Genomic DNA, 20,156 nt, shown 5'->3' on the forward strand with positions numbered 1-20,156 from the left:
GGACCAGGGGTGGCATGCTCCTATGCAAACCTCTTTTTGGGGGTGTGGGAGGAGTCCGCAGTTCTATCTGAGAAAAAGCCTGTATTACCAGCTGATTCAAGACAGCTTTTTAGCTGATAATTGAATAAACAAACAAGTAACAAAAACTGGAGAGACCAACTCTGCTCCACAGCTATAGGAGCTGGTAAATAGCAGAGAGAGAGAAGTAAGAAAGCTAGTAGCTATTAACAGCTAGGGAGGGGTGTCTTGGAAGGTGGAGAGGGGTATAACCTGTTGGTGGGCACAGAAGCATTTCAGACACCTGCCGGTCCAGTGATAATAAGGAACATTGGTCTATGGTGCTATGCAGTCCCTCTGGTGTACTGGCTAATGGGTACAGAAGTCCGCAGAAACCAGTCATATAATAACCAGGGAATTATGTGGATGCCAGAAGAGAGAAAACAAGGAATATGGGAGGAGTAGATGCAGTGCCATGAAAGGTAAATAAAATTGCAGCCAGCATGACACCAAAGGGATTCAAAGTGTTGAACTTTGTCCATATGGGCTGACAAAATGCTGGACTAGATCCGGCAACAGCACCCCTAGCGGCAAACCCAAATGCTCCCAAATAATTATGTGGTGCAGCAGTGGTGCGTAGGGATGGCAGTGATTAACGTGTCAGACTTAGTACAATACTTTTACTTTTATCCAAAGGGGCTGATGCTGTGCCGGATTTTATCTGGCCAAAGTGCCCATGGGGAAAAGCCATGTTTCCCTGTGTCGGATTATGTCTGACGCTGGACCCTAACTGGAAAATGCCAATGTCGGACATAGGATTTGAAAGGGTTAATGGGCACCCTTACCCTTAGTTACTCCAACTAGCCAACTTTCACCATTTCTAGTCATGTGAAACTAGTGACAGCATTATTATTATTTTTTATTTATTTAACGCAAACATCTTCCATAGCACTTTACATAGTACAAAACAAATAGTGGGGAACATAGATAAATAAAAGGTTCAAAACTTTGTACAATCAGGAAACCAACAATGCAAATACAAATATTATTGATGTACTGTATGGTATGATACACCACCAATACTGGTGCATGTTCATATGAAAGATTACATCAGAATAAGAAACATTATGAGGAAGTCATTGCCCTTGCGAGTTTACAGTCTAAAGGATTGTGGTTTGGAGACATTTGGGAAGGAAACAGAGGAGTCAGTAGATGAGGCAGTAAACCTCCAATGCTATCTATAGCAAATTATAAGCTTGTCTAAACAGGCATGTTTTGAGAGAACATTTGAAGGTTTCCAGGCTCAGAGCATGAAGGACTGGCTGCGGGAGAGCGTTCCAAATGAGAGGTGATGCTCGAGAGGAGTCCTGGATTCTTTAGTGAGAGGAGGTCACTAAGTTAGAGTACAAGTGAGACTCATGGAAGGAGAGAAGATTCCGGATGGGATGATATATGGAGATTAGTGAGGAAATGTAAGGAGGTGACAACTTATGTAGAGCTGTGTATGATAGGATGAGGAATTTAAACTGTATCCTTTGAGTAACAGGTAGCCAATGGAGAGATTGGTAGAGAGGGGCTCCATCAGATGAGCGGGCGGAGAGATGAATGAGGTGGGCAGCAGAGTTCAGTAAGAACTAGAGAGGTGCCAATCTGGTTTCTGGCAGACTGTAGAGACTGTAGAGTAAGGTGTTACAATAGCCAAGACGAGATATGATTAGAGAATGTGCAAGCATTGTAGTAGTGTCCTGTAAAGGGACAAATTGTGGAAATGTTTTTTAAAGATGGAAGTAGCAGGAGGTACAGTAGTGAATGTGTGGTCCAAATGAGAGTGCAGAGTCCAGAGTTACCACCAGACAGTGAGATTGAGAAGTTGAGGTTATTGAGGAATTTTTTAAATTGATGGTCACTATGGGTGGGGGAGCTGAGAGAGAAGGTGGGAATATCACAATTTCCATTGTATTTACGTTAAGTTTAAGGAAACAAGATGACATGAATGTAGAGACAGCAGATAGACAGTCAGGGACTTGAGATAATAGTGTAGAGGTCAAGGGCTGAGCAATACATTTAGATGTCACCAGCATAGAAATTATATTGAAAACCAAAAGAGCTTATTAATTGTCCCTGGCCATCAGTGTAAATGGAGAAGAGAAGAGGTGATACAAAAAGAGGCGTTAGTAATGGAGCAGGAGGTTGTGAAGGAACGTTCAGACAGGCACCAACTCACAGTTGGTCAATGGGAGCTGCTTAATAAAAAAGGGGTCAGACACCATTCCCAACACAAACCTAAGTCTCACTAAAGGCCGGTGCTAATACTACAATGTTCAATTAATCTTGCATTAGTACAAATGTCCCCCAAAGTCTGCAGAGGTCACTTAGAGATTTGGAATGCCCAATCTTTAACCACTTGAGGACCACAGTGGAAAACTCCCCTAAAGACCAGGCTAATTCTTGTGAAAATGGCCACTGCAGCTTTAAGGCCAAGCTGCAGGACCGCACAACACAGCACACAAGTGATTACTCCCTCCTTTTCTCCCCACCAACAATCTGTTTTTATTTGTTTATATTCCCCCCTCCCTCCCCCCGCTGGCCAATCCATGTGATCAGCTGTCATAGGCTTCAGCCTATGACAGTTGATCACTGCCGACAGTCAGGAGCGGACAGCCATGTCACACGGCTGTCCCCAATACAGCACTGCTGATGATCGCAGCGCTGTACAATGGGTAACAGTCGGAGACTGAAGAGGGGGTGGAGCTCTGCCCCCCGAGCAGGAGATGCGCACACAGTCTGCGTGGGATCTCCTGCAAAACAGAGCCCCAGGACTTGACGCCAATTGACGTTAGGTGGTCCTGGGGCTGCCGCCAAATGTGTTGCTCCTGATGTTACAAACTGTATCAAGTATAATCCTGGCGGCATCACAAATTGCATACAAATAGTGCGTTTTTACACAGCTTTAGTCTCACAAACTGTGAACGAAGTTAAGCTTCAAGGAAAAATAGTAGATTCAAGCAGTTTATCGTCCCAGAATTACTTTCTTGAAAGCCCTCAAGGTGCATATAAGGAACATAGGGGTTGATGCACAAAAGTGCGGTAATATTGCCGTGCACAATTATTTAAGCTAGTAAATAGCAGTATCAGCTTACAAGTATCCTGAAGCCTTGCCTTTAAGAACTGTTAACATGCTTATGGAGGGTTGATTTATTATACTTAGTTGGCAAAATCTAACATTTGATCTCCTATCAGGTAAGCTGTATTCAATTCTCTTTCACAATAAATCATTTTTCAAAGAATATGTTCTCTGACTTTGTGTTATAACTGGTTAACTTCAAACAAACATCGCTCTGCTATAAAATTAAAGCAAAGGATACTGGCCAAGAGAAAGAGGTCAGACTGACCCCAGGAACTGTGCTGTCAGGGCAATGAAATGTAGCTTGTTTGTTACTGACTCCAGTTTGTGTTCACAGGCTGAAAACATAAAAAAGACTGCCTTTCTGTAAACAGGAATATGCCTGCACTTTCTGTATACAAAAACACAGTATTATGATATATTAGTTGTTTCAATAGTATGGCTGTTTTATATGGTTGTAAAATGTTCATGTTTAACAGGAAAACATAATCTTTTTAGTGTATACAGAAGTGTGTGGACAGAAAAAAACAAAAATGCTTGGAAAATTATTATTATGTACTTGTGGCCATTATGAGGGGTCCACTGTGGGCCTCTTGGAGACCCCCCCCCCCTCCACTGAGATGCAGAGTAGTTACAGTGGAGCATAAGAGAAGTGACTCGTCGCTCTATGCTCTACCAGTGGTCTATGGACTCCAGGCACCCCTGTTTCTATGATGACAGCACCCTCTGTCGTCACCTGATGAGAGAATTGCACTCCAATCTTTGATACGGGGACACTGGGAGATAATCGAATCGGTAGAGCCTGGAGAGGTGAGTCACTTCTCTTATGCTCTGCTGGCACTACTCTGCATAGGAGGGAGGGTGCTACATCTGGCTATCTGTACCTATACTGGGGTCACTAAGGCTACCTATATGGGGGTGGGTGCTACTTTTGGCTACCTATACTGGGGAGGGGGCTTCTTCTAACTACCTATACTGGAGGGCTACTTCTGGATACCTATATGGGGGCACTGTGGCCAGCTATTCTGGGAGTAGCCTTAATGTTTGTAAATACCAGATTAAACAGGTGACGGTTCAGTCTAGATTTAACCTCCCCCACTGAGCTAGTTGTTTTGTGTTTTGATTGAGTTTGGTTCTCCCTCCAGATCCTAGCTTAAAATCTCCTCCAACCGTTTAATAATCTTCTTCCCTAAATGCAGCTGCACCCTCCCCATTTAAGTGCATCCCATCCCTACTGTAGAACCTGTAGCCGACTGTAAAGTTTGCTAATTTCTCAGTCACTTATTTAAACTCCCTAAGCTTCCTCTGTCTCTCAGGTGTAGCATGTGGCATTGGTAGTACCGTATATACTAGCAAGCAAGCCGACCTGCATATAAGCCGACCCCCCAACTTTTACCTGAAAAACCAGGAAAAAATGATTGACCCCCATATAAGCCGGGGGTAGGAAATGCTGGCCGCGTGACCCCCTCAGTGTGTCCCAGTATAGCTAGTATAGTGCCCAGTATAGCTAGTAAAGTGTCCAGTATGGGTAGGTAGTCCCCCAGTATAGCTAGTATAGTGCTCATCAAATGAGGCATCCGAACCGATGTCAGTAGCCACAGAAGTGGATTCAGATGATACCTTCCAGACAGAACGATCTGACTGGGAAACCTATTTTTCTGAAGACAGTGCAGCAACACCCACACACAGAAACCTTAACATCAGGCGCCTGGAACATAAGCTCTTTAAGGCCTCTGAGAAGGAAGTTAGAGTCTTTTGGACTATTGCATCCTTCAAAAAGTACAAAGACAAGGGATACGTGTCCTGCGGCTTCTGTTACTACAGACCCCCAGCGGAGTACAGTGACGATCCGGCTTTGTTGATAAGTGGAAAAATGCTCATTTAGATCATGCGAAAGTCCTATTGGGATTATCATTGGAAAGATCTGAACAAGAGCATGATAAACTCTCTGATGATATTGAAGAGTTGAAGGATCAGTTACATAGTGTAGCCATTGGGGATAAAGCCAAAGAGACTGAAGCCAAGATAGATAAAAGATTGATACCCATCCAGAGAGAAGTGAAAGAAAGAAAGCTTAATACATTTTTGAGAGACCGTGATGACTTTTCAACAGGCCATGTTTTTGATTGGGTTCCATTAGAACCGAAACCGAGGTCTCGACCCATTAGGAGAAAGAAGCCACGAAAGCCCAAAAGAGGCACTTGGACTTCAGACTCGGGTTCCGAGTCAGAAGGAGTAAATAAGGGGAAGAAACCAAGGTCAGGCCCTTTAGGGGGAAAAAAAACAAGGAGAGGGCGCAGGAAGAGACGAGGATTACAACCAAAAGTCGGTGTCTTGGAAGGGGTTGATAGTAATCGAGGACTGAGTGAATTGGTTCAACCCTCTGATAAGTTACAAGTTATTAACCTATCCGGAGTGGAATTACCTTCTAACTGTATTGAGTTGTTGGAAAAGGGACTGAACTTTGTTGTCTCAGGGTCATTCGACTATACACGTTTTGAAGTCGACCTATACAAGAATATAAGGAAGATGAATATTTATAGGATGTTTGGGGATAAATCTGTTATTGAAAATGAGGCAACGATTGGTCATCTAGGTTTTCAACCGAAATGGAACTTTGCTGATTGTGTGGCCCTTAGTGACCTACACTCACTGATGGCTGAGTCAAATATCACAGAATTGGAAAATCAGGGAGCTAAGTCACAATATAGAGCCTATAGGTCTATTGCTCCTTTCCTTCCATTGGCAGGATCAGCATTGGACATCTTCCAGAGACAAGTTCTTAGTGAGGCAAAGGCCTTAGTATATCCACAAGCAAAACGAAATTTGTCAGCAACTGAGTGGAAAGCAATAAGATGGCTTAAATCACGGCCTGATTTAACAATAAAGAAGGCCGACAAAGGGGGGAACATTGTGGTGATGGCAACTCAGAATTATGTAAAAGAGGCAATGAGACAGCTCAATGATATATCGACCTATGAGAAGTTAGATAGTGATCCAAAGTTCAGCTTTCAACAGAAATTGAGGGGGTTGTTGAGATTTGGGGTACAAAGTGGCCATTTGAGCCAAACGTTAGGAGAAGAGTTGCTCCAACCATTTCCTAAAAAACGTGATTTATTTTTTGCCAAAGGTGCATAAATCCCAAATACCTTGATCATGCCCTCAGACCATTGTTGGAATTTATTCCATCATACTTGAAGGACACAACACATGTCCTTCACATTGTGGAACAAACAGAATGGTGTGCAGGGTGTAGCCTGGCAACCATTGATGTGGTGAACCTGTACAACAGGATCCCACAAAAAATGGGGGTCGAGGCGACACTGAATATGCTCCATTCAACCAAGCTGGTTGACGATTTAAGCGCCGAATTTTTAGGGCAATGCCTGGATTTTGTACTCTCCCTCAACGCATTCCGTTTTGGCAGTGTTTGGTACAAACAAATCGCAGGAACGACGATGGGGACATCTGTCGCACCAACGTTCGCTAATGTGTTTTTGGCCCAATGGGAGACCAAGCACATCTATGGGGAAGAAAATCCCTATAGGTGCTATCTGGGGGCATGGCATAGGTATGTGGACGATGTGTTGGTCATATGGGGATCCACCAGGGAACACTTTAACCAATTCCTCGAGTATTTAAATAGGAACGAAATGAACATGTCGTTCACAGGAGAATGGGGGGGCACACAGGTCCCTTCCTTGATCTGTCGATCGAGGTGGTGGATTGAGCGTTGGTCACCAGGGGCTACAGGAAGAGCACGGCCACAAACTCGGTCCTACATGCAGGCAGTTACCACCCACCACATGTAAAATCTGCGATTCCATATAGCCAATTTCTTAGGTTGCGGAAAAATAATTGCAGAAACGAAGATTTTGAGATACAGGCAATGGAGATGTACAACCGCTTTCAAGCCAGGGGGTATGAGAAGAGCAATTTAGATCAGGCCCTAGAGAAAGTTAAAAACGTTGATCGAATCGAACTATTGAAACCGACAGAAAAACAAGTAAAAAATAACTTTGTTATGGTTTTTGATTATACCCCGATGTCCGATAAATTACAAAATATTATCAAACATAACTGGCAGATCTTGGAGCAGGATAAAAGACTGGACCCTAGAGTAACACAAGCACCCACCGTAGCATTCAGAAGAGGCCAAACATTGGGCTCTATGCTAACTAAAAGTGAATACCTACCCTCTGTTGGTACGGGTTGGTTAGGTGTAAAGAAAATATCAGGTACCTTCCCTTGTGGACATTGTCCTACATGTCCACACATAGTTAAAACTAGAGAAGTTAGATTAGGTTCTGTCCAATTCCGAATTAGGGATTTTATCACTTGTAGAACCGAGTTTGTGGTGTATGCTCTCCTGTGCCCTTGTTCCTTCTTCTACATTGGAAAGACAACTCGTCCAATGAGAGAGAGACTTGTGGAACATGTAAGATTCATTCGCAAAGGAAGAGGGGGTGTACCCAGACTAGTACAGACGAAACATGAAAGTGATCCTTCACACCTAAAAATGGTAGGATTATTGGCTGTCGTAACCCCAAGGAGAGGGGGAGACCGCGATCGACTTCTGTCTCAGAAGGAGTCCTATTGGATCTCCAAGACAGAGCCAAGACCCTTGGCTTCAATGACAAAAATGAATTGAATGTTTTTCTAGAAAGGTAAACATACTAATGATCTGTTTTGATAATTATCACTAGGCCCTTTGTTAATAAGTCCAATGTGAGTGGCTACTACTATAATCTTTCTACTTGGGTCGTGTTGTTACTACATGTACAGTATATTGTTATTATATGTAAAGTATTATGTAAGTCACTATGGCCTCAATTCACTAAGATCATGCTGGAGATAATAAGGCAAGAGAACACTTACCTCCACACGTGAGAGAGTTATCTTACCTCTTCATTCCTTAAGTTACCTCTCCTGTAGTTAATTTACCTCCTCTGTAGTTAATTTACCTCCTCTGTAGTTATTTTCACACGCAGTTAATTAACAGCCTGTCTTTAACTCTGGAGTTATTTTAAGGATTGGAGAGTTAATTTAAAGACAGACGAGTTAACTTTAGGCTTGCCTGAGGTAAAATGTTTTCTGAATACTACATGCCTTATCACCATGGTAACAACTCTAGAAGAGTTATTAAAGACAGGAGATAAGCTTAGTTAATTGAGGCCTATGTCTCTCTGGGGATCACTTTTTCTGGAACAGTAATGGGATTTTAGAATCTTTTTGTATTTTCTTGTGCTTTCTGTTAACAATGCCTTTCTTCTTGCCACTCTTCCATAAAGGCCAACTTTGTACAGTGCATGACTAATAGTTGTCCTATGGAAAGAGTCTCCCACCTGAGCTGTAGATCTCTGCAGCTCGTCCAGAGTCACCATGGGCCTCTTGACTGCATTTCTAAACAGCGGTCTCCTTGTTTGGCCTGTGAGTTTAGGTGGATGGCCTTGTCTTGGTAGGTTTACAGTTGTGCCATACTCCTTCCATTTCTGAATGATCGCTTGAACAGTGCTCTGTGGGATGTTCAAGGCTTTGGAAATCTTTTTGTAGCCTAAGCCTGCTTTAAATTTGTCAATAACTTTATTTCTGACCTGTCTGGTGTGTTCTTTGGACTTCACGGTGTTGTTGCTCCCAATACTCTCTTAGACAACCTCTGAGGCCCTCACAGAGCAGCTGTATTTGTACTGACATTAGATTACACACAGGTGCACTCTATTTAGTCATTAGCACTCATCAGGCAATGTCTATAGGCAACTGACTGCACTCAGAGCAAAGGGGGCCGAATAATTATGCACATACCACTTTGCAGTTATTTATTTGTAAAACATGTTTGGAATCATGTATGATTTTCGTTCCACTTCTCACATGTACACCACTTTGTATTGGTCTTTCATGTGGAATTCCAATAAAATAGATTCATGTTTGTGGCAGTAATATGACAAAATGTGGAAAACTTCAAGAGGGCCGAATACTTTTGCAACCCACTGTATATATTGTAATTATAGTAATTTTTGTGTATGATCCGGCAAGTCCACCACTCTGATTAAAGTCTCATCCCTTTGTACCTCAGTCATCTGATATCCGTTATAGAAATCGGCTAGCTTAACGACTTTGTCACTGTCTCATCCTTGTCTGTGCCTCATATATCTGATCCTATGTGAATGACGTCTGCCTAAATATTGACCAAGCACCTGTCTCTATCCCTTGTACTGTAGTCATCTGATTACTTGTGTAACGATCTTAGCCCGTTTTTGACCTAGCTCTACATTAGTCCTTCTGTACCACGCATTTCTGACTTTTCGTGTATGGCCCAAGCTTCGACCTGACCTTGATTTATTGTATTTTCTGTGTGTACGTTAGACCCAGCATTATACCATTCTTGTTATACATGCTACTCTCAAGGGCCCGATGATACACAGCATGGGCCACTTACGTATGCTCTATAAGGCCCATGCTTGTTAAAATAAACAAAACAAGATTAGCTGTCTGGGAACCTATAGGCAAAATAGTTTGTGCTCTGCTGCTGCTGCCGCCAGCACATGTGGCCTCAGCAGCCTGGTAAGGTGGATGCTGTTGGATGTAGGGAAGTAGATGGAGGGGGGTGACCTTATCTCATGTATTTCTTCCTGCTGTTTATATCTACCAGCCCCTTGAGTCACACTCTGCTGAAAACTGTCTTTATTATTGTATGTACAATCACTACAAACTATGGTTGTGTGTATGGTTGCTTTTACTGTCACCAGTTGACTTAATGTTCATTGTCTTCCCATCCAAGCTGTTTTTCCTGTGCCAAACCGAATTCCGGGCACAATCCAGTCGTGTTTGATGAATAAACTAATTTCTGATTCAGAAAATACCAACTTTGATTCTTTTCTCTTGCTTTTTTTTTAAATAATAAATGTCAAATTGGCAAAGTAAAGTGCCAATATAAGTGCTTCAAAAGTCTACATTCAAACCTGGAGTATTTTACTTTGCAGTGAACCCATTAGGAGTCTTTCCAGAAATTGTTTCCATATCCACCAACATTTTCTGCACATATTCCTAGTCACCTTTGCATCTGACAGCATTCTGTTCTATGCAGAATTTCCCAGATGTCTTTATAAATAGATGAATGATTTGCCAGGGAATGTAAACATGTGCAGTCAGGTAACTGCCAAATTTGCCCACTCTTTATAAACAGATCCCTATGTGGTTTATGCTAACAGTCATCCATCAAGAAAGTGATAGAGTAAATGAACTACATTTCACCCTCTAATGTCCTATTTGAAAACTGTATACTTAATAAAGCAATTATGCAAACGTGGAAAAGACATACAAATTGCCTTGAGGTAATTATTAAAATATTGCTCCTTCTTTAACCCATTCAGGTTCCGTCGTTTTCACGTGAGAAATGTTCACCTCCCATTCATTAGCCTATAACTTTATCACTACTTATCACAATGAACTGATCTATATCTTGTTTTTTCCGACACCAATTAGGCTTTCTTTGGGGGGTACATTTTGCTAAGAGCCACTTTACTGTAAATGCATTTTAACAGGAAGAATAAGAAAAAAATGGAAAAATTCATTATTTCTCAGTTTTTAGCCATTATAGTTTTAAAATAATACATGCCTCCATAATTAAAACTCACGTATTGTATTTGCCCATATGTCCCGATTATTACACCGTTAAAATTATGTCCCTATCACAATGTATGGCGACAATATTTTATTTGGAAATAAAGGTGCATTTTTTTCCATTTTGCATCTATCACTATTTACAAGTTTAAAGTAAAAAAAAATATAGAAATATTTCATCTTTACATTGATATTTAAAAAGTTTAGACCCTTAGGTAAATATTTACATGTTTTTTTTTTTATTGTAATGTTTTTTTTTTAATAGTAAACATTTTATTTGGGTAGTTTTGGGAGGGTGGGAGGTAAACAATAGATTTATAATGTAAATGTGTGTTAATTTGTATTTTTTTTTCTTACAGGTGTAGTATTACTTTTTGGCCACAAGATGGCGGCCATGAGTTTGTTTACATGACGTCACTCTAAGCGTAACACACGCTTAGAGTGACTCATCGGAGAGGGAACGGCCAGAAAAGGCGCAGCTTCCGAGAGAAGCTGTCGCTTTTTCAGCGGGGGAGAGGAATCAATGATCGGGCACCATAGCCCGATACATTGATTCCCTGGCTACCGAATCCGCGGCCGGGAGTGCGCGTGCACACGCGCGATCGGCCGCGGGAGCGCACATGGTTCCTGGACGTAGAAACTACGTCCAGGAACCAAAATAGGTTAAGCAATCCTCTTACAAACCTAGACAATATAATATAATCAATTGATAAACAAGTACACATCCAGGATATAATTTCGGAAAACTGGATGGCAAGACAATTCAGCCTACTAAAACACAATGAAGGTTAAAGTGAAAATCCCGATAGTTGAGCTAAAACAACTCAGACACTAAGAAACATTAGGGTAGTCTGGGAGATGGAAAAGACTGAAACATGGCTGGTTTTCCAGGAGCCCCTGTATCTAGAAACTCAGAAGGTCTTGCAAACAAAACACACATTAATACACATACAATACTACACACATGCAACTATGGTTCATCTGTAGCCAGTATTTCTTTTTGTAAGGTTGGCCCGGTTTGTAAACAGACTGCAGAAGCTCTCTTCTTTACCACTGTAAGTGTTAGTGTTTCCTGTAGTTAAAATGCACATAGACCCCCTAACTGGGTAGATTATTTACACTGGCCACACATGTAATGATGCTACGGTAAGACAAAACAGCAACATCTATGCAAAATCAAACTGCATTCATTATTCAGTCAAATGTGGTCCAAACATCAAATAGGGGAGTGCACAATTTTCACTTTAACTGGATTAATTTAATTATTTTAAGACATTTAAATGGTTGCTTAAAATTATTTTGTGATCGTTTTTAAATAAAATAATTGCATGAAGATCTATCTGTAGGTGGTCAAAATTAGACTTACAACAAAAGAGGCAAATATGAAGCACCTGCCATTCCTGAGGCAATCAGTTTTCTATTCTATCAACACACATGTGACCAAATTTGTTTTGAATTTGGCTGTCTGAAAGACTGGCTGGGCGGCACCATCTTTACTTTTAAGAGTGTAACCTCACTTTCATAGAGGGAAAATATCCTTCAAGATATCTATATCCATTACAAGAATGTTAGCAAACATTGCTGCAGGCTCTTACCTGCAACTGTGACGAGACGTCACAGGACGATGCGGCTTCCCAGCCGCCTCAACGCCGCCTGTCATCCGTGTCAACCAGCCCTAAAGGTACAGTCAGGCAGGCAGCTAAAGCTATAGCTAGGTCTGTAAATATTTGGACAAAGACAATGTACAGAACCAAAATTAGAAATACTTGCCTCTGCCCAAATATTTATGGACATAACTGTAGATTGTATTGCCCAGCAGGAAGTAGATAGTAAAGCAACCACAAAATGTCACTGTCTGTAAAGTATGGTGATAATCTCTATGGTATTGTGATTTCCTGGACAGCTCAGATGAACACCCAACAGTGATCAGGTGAAGCTCAGCAAATGGCTATAGGGAATCTCCCAAAGGTACCAGAAGCAGATATGGCTAGCAGCCCAGAACAAGCAGTGACCCCCTGTTGAATAACATGAACTATCAGTTATGGAAGTTTCAAATGGATATGCTGCTATATAGAGATGATCTGTGGGCTGTAATTATCACAGATAGACCAGATGAAATCCATCAGAATTGGGATAAGAAAAACAGACAACCCTGGGCAACCATAACCCTGTTAGTGGAAGATGATCAGCTTATTTGGATATATATAAGGAATAACACAGCTAGAGGCATGTGGGAATCATTTTGAAAAATCTACATGAAATATCCAGTTTAACCACTTTACCCCCGCGCGTACGTATTTCTCCGCCCCTTTTTCCATCCTTTAAAAACCAGGGACGGAGAAACACGTACTTTCCGCGTTCCCGACGCTGTCCGCGCTCCCGCTCGTAAACACGCCGCCCGCCGCTAGTAAAACCGCCGCCGCCCGCTCGCCCGGAGATCAATGAACGGGAAAATCCATTCCCGTTCGTTGATCTAAGCCCCACAATGACCCGCTGCTCTCCTATGGGCAGCGCGATCATTGTGAGAAGAAACTCACGTGTCCAGCCTCCTTATTCTTCCTCCAAGCTTCCGGAAGGAGGCTTGGAGGTCGCAATAAAGCAAAAAGTTACTGTGGCCATCTTGTGGCCAAATAGTAAACTACACCCTACACATTTTTCACATACAAATAAATGACTTTTACACAAAAAATTAACTCATTACCTCCCACACTCCCCATTTTTTTTTTTTTGTAATTAAAAAAAAATTCAAAAATTTACAATTAAAAAAATACATAATTAGTTACCTTAGGGACTGAACTTTTTAAATATTTAAGTCAAGAGGGTATAACACTGTTACTTTATAAACTATGGGCTTGTAATTAGGGATGGACGCAAAACTGAAAAAAATGCACCTTTATTTCCAAATGAAATATTGGCGCCAAACATTGTGATAGGGACATAATTTAAACGGTTTTATAACCGGGACAAAAGGGCACATAAATTTCATGGGTTTTAATTACAGTAGCATGCATTATTTAAAAACTATAATGGCCGAAAACTGAAAAATAATTTTTTTTTTCCCCACATTTTTCCTATTTTCCCATTAAAACACATTTAGAAAAAAATAATTCTTGGCATAATGTCCCACCTAAAGAAAGCCTAATTGGTGGCGGAAAAAACAAGATATAGTTCATTTCATTGCGATAAGTAATGATAAAGTTATAGACGAATGAATGGAAGGAGCGCTGAAAGGTGAAAATTGCTCTGGTGGTCAGGGGGTAAAACCCCTCAGTGGTGAAGTGGTTAACCTCTTGAGGACCACAGGCTTACACCCCCCTAGTGACCAGGCTATTTTTTTGCAATTCAGTCCTCTGCAGGGAAGTATTTAATATTAATTTGCAGCTATATCATGTGCTTATTTTAAATAATTTTACTCAGTTCAGGTTCCCTTTAATATATTGTAAAGTGCACTGGAGTTGCATGGTAAAATTCCCTTCACCAAGGAAAGGAAACTATTAGGGTTGGACAGTGATTGGACTACTGTATGCCTTGCAAATTGGGAACTCCAGCTCCTCACACACTCTTAGGCACATTCCAGCTGCTCTATTTTATCTTCCACTTGCTCCTCCAAGTTGCTAGAAGCAGCAACAATGTTATATGAATGATTTGCCGATAGCAAGTATATTAGTACATGGGTCGTACTGCTGGTGGGTTATACAAGCCTGAAAGGCTGAGTTGTGTGAGAAGTGATTCAACTTTTTTTTTATGTGTAGGCTGCCTGGGCACTATAGTATGTAACAGTACACTGATTTGTCTATGAAGGCTAAGACTTTGTTTCCATCCTCCGCTTCGGGCAATTTACACCAGTGCAATTCCATAATAAATGAATGGAATCACAATGCAAACGCACCAAAACACATGCAACCATATGCGTTACGATTCCGCAGTGAATCACAATGCATGGATGGAAACATCAGACAGTGCACTATATACACTTTCTGATGTCTCTGCAATCAAAATTGCATTGTTTCCAAAAGCACTGCTGAATCACGTTGATGAAAATGAGGCCTTACTAGGTCTTATTTTTGGGGTAAGGCTTATGGTGGCCATACACGGTACAATAAAAACGTTAGATTTTCCCGTTTATTCGATCTAAATGATCGAATTGAATGAAAGTTGAAAATATTTTTTTTTTCGATCAAGAAATTCGAACGATTATCCCGTTTTTTCGGGAAAAATGATCGGACATGCTGGAAAAATCTTTATATTCGATCTAACGAAATAATCGAACTAAATTATCTAATTGAAAAATTGTATCATGTATGGCCACCTTTACTGTATATTTTTGAGCATCTGTAAAAATACATCACAAGTCACACTGAGGCTTGTTTATGAGGTTGGTCTTATTTTCAGGGAAACATTGTACAAACATTTCTAAAAGAAATTCCATGCAGAACATGTCATTGATTTTCTCAGCTGATGTAATTGATTTGATTGTAATTGATTGATTAGGTGACTGCTCATGATCATTTCTCTCTTCTGCTTTTGTTTTAACCCATACAGGAAACAAAAGAGCCATGACCTTGACCAGCCAATCAGAGACTTACAAATCAAATCTTATGAAATCACATTCTGATCACATTCTTCTCCATTTTTATTTTCCACTAAGGATCATTTCTGTAAAATAATTTGATCATCTCTACTAACCCACAATAGCATATGCAGTACTACCACATAGAGGTGGCTACACATACTTTTAGTCCTTTCTTAAAACACCCCATATGCCTTAATTGCATGCCATTACAGTATGAGAATTTCTATACACTGAAGAAAATGTCATCAGGTGTCACCAGGTACTCTCTGTTACACAATCACTTCTATTGGGTAATGGCTGGCACCAGGGATGCTCATCCGGATCCGGGTACCCAGGTAAACAGAGGGCTCCCAGCAGAAGCCCTAGCAACCAGTCACAGAGGGGAACCCTGGCCAGCCCCACCTGACCTCATTGAGCCAATCAGAGGCCTACCAGCCTAAGTCCTGGCACCCAATCACAGAAGGGAACCCTGGCCAGCCCCCCTGTATAGCAAGGAGGGCTGGCATGATGAGACAGATCATCCTTGCTTGTGTGTCTGGCTGGTCACTGACAGACTTGCTCCAGTGCTGGCATTGCAAGTGCTGTATACAGTGATAAACCTAAAGCTTTGAGTGCTAAACATCTTGACGACGCTATTGTTCTATTTTTTTTTTAGCTAGCTAGCTTGTAATTGTTTGCTTTCATTCACTCAGTTAGGTCCAGTCTGTGTCTGTGTAGGCCAGCAGGACAGTATAGGGAATAGGAGGATTACTGTGTTATTGTATTGTAGTTAGTACTGCAGTTAGTTGTTATGGCGGCGGCCTGGCGGGTACACACGGTGCGTTCCCGCACTTGATTTCCCGCTCGATTCCCGTCGACTCGATTATTTCCGACATGTCCGATTTGCGTTTCGATGGATCGTTAGGTCGATTCACATGTAAAGTATGCCAAATCGACCTAACGATCCATCGAAACGCAAATCGGACATGTCGGAAATAATCGAGTCGACGGGAATCGAGCGGGAAATCGAGTGCAGGAACGCACCGTGTGTACCCGCCAGGCCGCCACCATAACACAGTGTGCACTGTCTATCCTATACTCTGCGGTCTGTCACTCCGTGCTGATTTGATGTAAAGTCCAACCCTGATTTTATTAAAGTAAAAGTACCCCCCATCATCTGGTGACATCATCACGTATAAGTTGTACTATGTCTGCTGGCACCGGCAGCTGGGGGAGGGGCAGCAAGGGCAAGAGGACAGGGAGCAACATTACAGCCACCCTCAGAAGGTCTGCCGTATCAGTGTCGAACCCCAGTGGGCAGCCTACGCTCAGTCAGCGAGCTTTTCACTCCAGGAGCCACGATTGAACTCAGGGCTGTTAGCTGCAAGGAGTTTGAGGAGGATGTTATGGGTTTTGAGGAGGGGGGTATGATGTTGATGATGGGATGAAGGACCGTGACTACCATCCACAGGATGGGGATGTCAGCTCTGACTCTGAGGAGGAGGATGCGTCGGTGGGTTTGGCACGGAGGATCAGCATTGCAGACAGTGGCCGTGGAATGCGGGACCCACCACATCCTTCTGCCTCTACCACCAGCCGCACCACTCAACCCCCAACCGCCACAGGGAGAAAAGCCGCAGCATCTCATTCTGGCCGCAGGAGAATCTTCACCTCCCCAATCTGGCCGCCATGGTGCCACAGGCCACTGCTGCTGATACCGCCACCTTTATTCAACCCAAAACACAATTGCTGCATAATTTTTTTAAAGGTGTCTAGGTTGAAAACTGTCATGTCCCAGTTGTCCCGCTGTCTGGAACCTAGTCCTGGTGTTAATTGACAGCTTTTTTTTTTTCATTTTATGTCCACCAAATAATTAATTAGTATTTCCCTTTAAAAAAAAAACATGCTGCTACATGCATCATTTACCCTAAAAACCATTTTAAAGCTATTTAAAGGGCACTTCCGGGTTTTCTATCCGGATACCCGAATAGGTCAGGTACCCGCGAGTAATTTGGTCGGATATCCGGATCGGATCCGGATATCTGCAAGGTCGGATCCGGATACCTGGATTCGGATATCTGGGTACCCGGATCCGGATGGGTGATAAAAAGCACCACCCGAGCATCCCTGGCTGGCACGTCTGAATGGCCATTTCTGAACAGGGAGAGTGGGCCTATTTTATTGGGGAAAAAAACCAAATCTTATCTGGGACTCTTTAAAAGGAGGCAGGGCCTTTCCCTATATCCACCAAAACAGTCAGTACGAGTTTACATCAATTAGACTGCCTTTTTGAATCAGTCATTACTTGGTTCCACTAAATAGAGTTGTGAGTCAATAGAAATAAGCCTTTACTGTGCTTTCAAACTCACGTTAGGAGGATAAACTTACAAATAATTTGGGAAATTATTTTATTAGGATTAAATATTCACCTTCCAAGATTTCTTGTTTAAGATGGATGTACATTATATGTATGAACTATGACTACGATATACATTAGCATGCACTTACCTCCTAATGTCATGCCAGCCTCATAACATTTACGCAAACGACATGATGGACAGTTTTTCCTGCGGAATTTGTCAATCGTGCAGTCATTCCGGCTTGCACAGAGATATTTCTGCTTTCCTAAAATAATAGGGAGAATAATGTAAATGTCTGCAAAAGCTATTACTTCAAAACTGAATATAGATTGATTATTAAATGTTTACCTGAAAGAGTGTTAGGATAAGGACCATAAGTGAACTTTAAAACAAAGGGCAATTGCACATCACTAATAAGCAATATACCATACATCCAATAAAGAATAATCAATCAGTTGCTAGAAAAATGCCATAATTCCCATATCAATGCCATTTATTTATTTATTCAAGTATTTATATAGCGGCGACAAATTACGCAGCGCTGTACACAGTTTATTGTCTTGTCACTAACTGTCCCTCAGAGGGGCTCACAATCTAGTCCCTACCACAGTCATATGTCTATATCATGTAGTGTATGTATCATAGTCTAGGGCCAATTTAGGGGGAAGCCAATTAACTTATCTGTATGTTTTGGGATGTGAGAGGAAACCAGAGTACCCGGAGAAAACCCAAGCAGACACGGGGATAACATACAAACTCCTTTTCAGATGTTGACCTAGCTGGGATTCGAACTGGGGACCCAGCGTTGCAAGGCAAGAGCACTAACCCCTATGCCACTGTGCTGCCATAACATAAATCATAAGCTAAGCCAGCCGCATGTCCCCAAACCTCTGCCAGATGTCTGTTGTGTGTAAATAAGCTGTGGACTGTGGACAAACGTCACAGAAGTGATTTAAAACAATTAGAGGAGAAGTACCCCCGGGCCAGATTTACTAATGATAAAGCACTTATGGCTTGTGTTGATGGACTTTTATTTTCTGCATTTATTAAGCATTTTTAAGTACTTTGGAAGGATATTAAAGTTTAGAATGAGATTTTATTGAGCAGTGTTAACCTGTGTTTAAATTCAGAGTGTTTGTCGTATATCCCATTTCACTAAATGTGGCTTGCTCTAATCTTTAATGGCTTGCCGAGACTAAATTCAGTTTAAACACAAACCAAGCACTATGAAAATGGAATTGAATGGCAAGCAGTCATATTTACATACCTCTAAAGGCCTCTTTTCAATGAGCATGTGAAGACAGTGAATTCAGCGCCTGTCAGCTGCTCCTGTCCACCGGCTACGTCCTTGCCAGCTTGTAATTGCATCTGAGCACGGATGCGGCATGAGACGGTATTCCACCACCTGGTACCGCCGTTGTGTGTCTAATGTGACATATGGGGTGTTACCGAATGCTGCCATTAGCCTGCATGTATTACAGCTGAATGGCTCTTGTGGCTGGCAGAGGGCCGATTGAACTGCTCCACCCATCCATGGAAAAGAGGACTAAGGCTAAATTCACATGGGTGATTGATCTGCAGAGTTTATGATCAGCTAAGCTCTGTAGCAGCTGGGAATCAACCCCTACTTGTTTGTTAATAAGCAATAATTAAGCATTTTTGTTTGCAAGGTCTGGCACATGTTGAAGTAACAGATGACTTGGTACTGCACCTTTCAAACATTGTACTACTGCCACCTCCCAACTCCTCCAACTGCCTGCAAACACTAGGATGTCACATTTGAGAGGCTGGCAGGTGGTAAACCTACCACTATGAACTTACCATTAAACACAGCATAAGCTCAAATGGACAGAGTTCTCTTTTACTTTTGTGTTCTAGTTTGCACTTGTACTACATGTACGTTTCTAGTTATAACACCTTATTTACTCTACTATGATATGTAATATATTACTCCTTTACAAATAACAGATGATGATAATGACAATAATAGTTATCACCATTATGTCCAGAAACTCTTTTGCCATTTTCAAATTCTCCCTGAACTCCAAAAACCCAGTGTACACTTCCTATCAAAAGGAATAAAGGGTGATAGTAGATACATGTAGGGACAAAAAAAACTTCAGAACTGACAGTGTGGTTAGTTAATAAAAAGATCATTATCACTACATTAAGTGATAGTGTAGTATCAGTATGGCAAGGGGTTGAGAGTATAGCACAGCACTGAAAACAAAGGTACAAACAAAGCCCAGCAGTTCTGCAATATCCGTCAATTACTGATCAAGGCTATTCTTGGAGCTTTCTGCGAACAAAAACTTAAAAGCAAAGTTTTCCTGTAAGAGATGTCAGTTGACCAAAACAGTTCTTGTTCACAGAAATCATACAGCGTAATATAATTTAAATCAAACTCATCATTTTCTATCCATAGCTCATGATAACACAAAGCTTAAAAAGGTTTATTGAAAGGTGTTAATCCTCAAGTGCTGTTCGTAGCTGCACTGGGAAT

General features: G+C 41.7%; 1 protein-coding gene across 1 annotated transcript in view; it reads right to left on the bottom strand.

The window, feature by feature from the left end:
- The window catches only part of AR (androgen receptor), a 640,061-nt gene that overhangs the window by 188,952 nt on the left and 430,953 nt on the right, over positions 1-20,156 (bottom strand). The window contains exon 3 of the mRNA XM_068247667.1: positions 17,802-17,918. Coding sequence (XP_068103768.1) covers positions 17,802-17,918 — 117 coding nt within the window. The remainder of the gene's footprint in view (positions 1-17,801; positions 17,919-20,156) is intronic.

Source organism: Hyperolius riggenbachi, chromosome 8, assembly GCF_040937935.1.
Source record: "Hyperolius riggenbachi isolate aHypRig1 chromosome 8, aHypRig1.pri, whole genome shotgun sequence".
Classification (NCBI taxonomy): Eukaryota; Metazoa; Chordata; class Amphibia; order Anura; family Hyperoliidae; genus Hyperolius; species Hyperolius riggenbachi.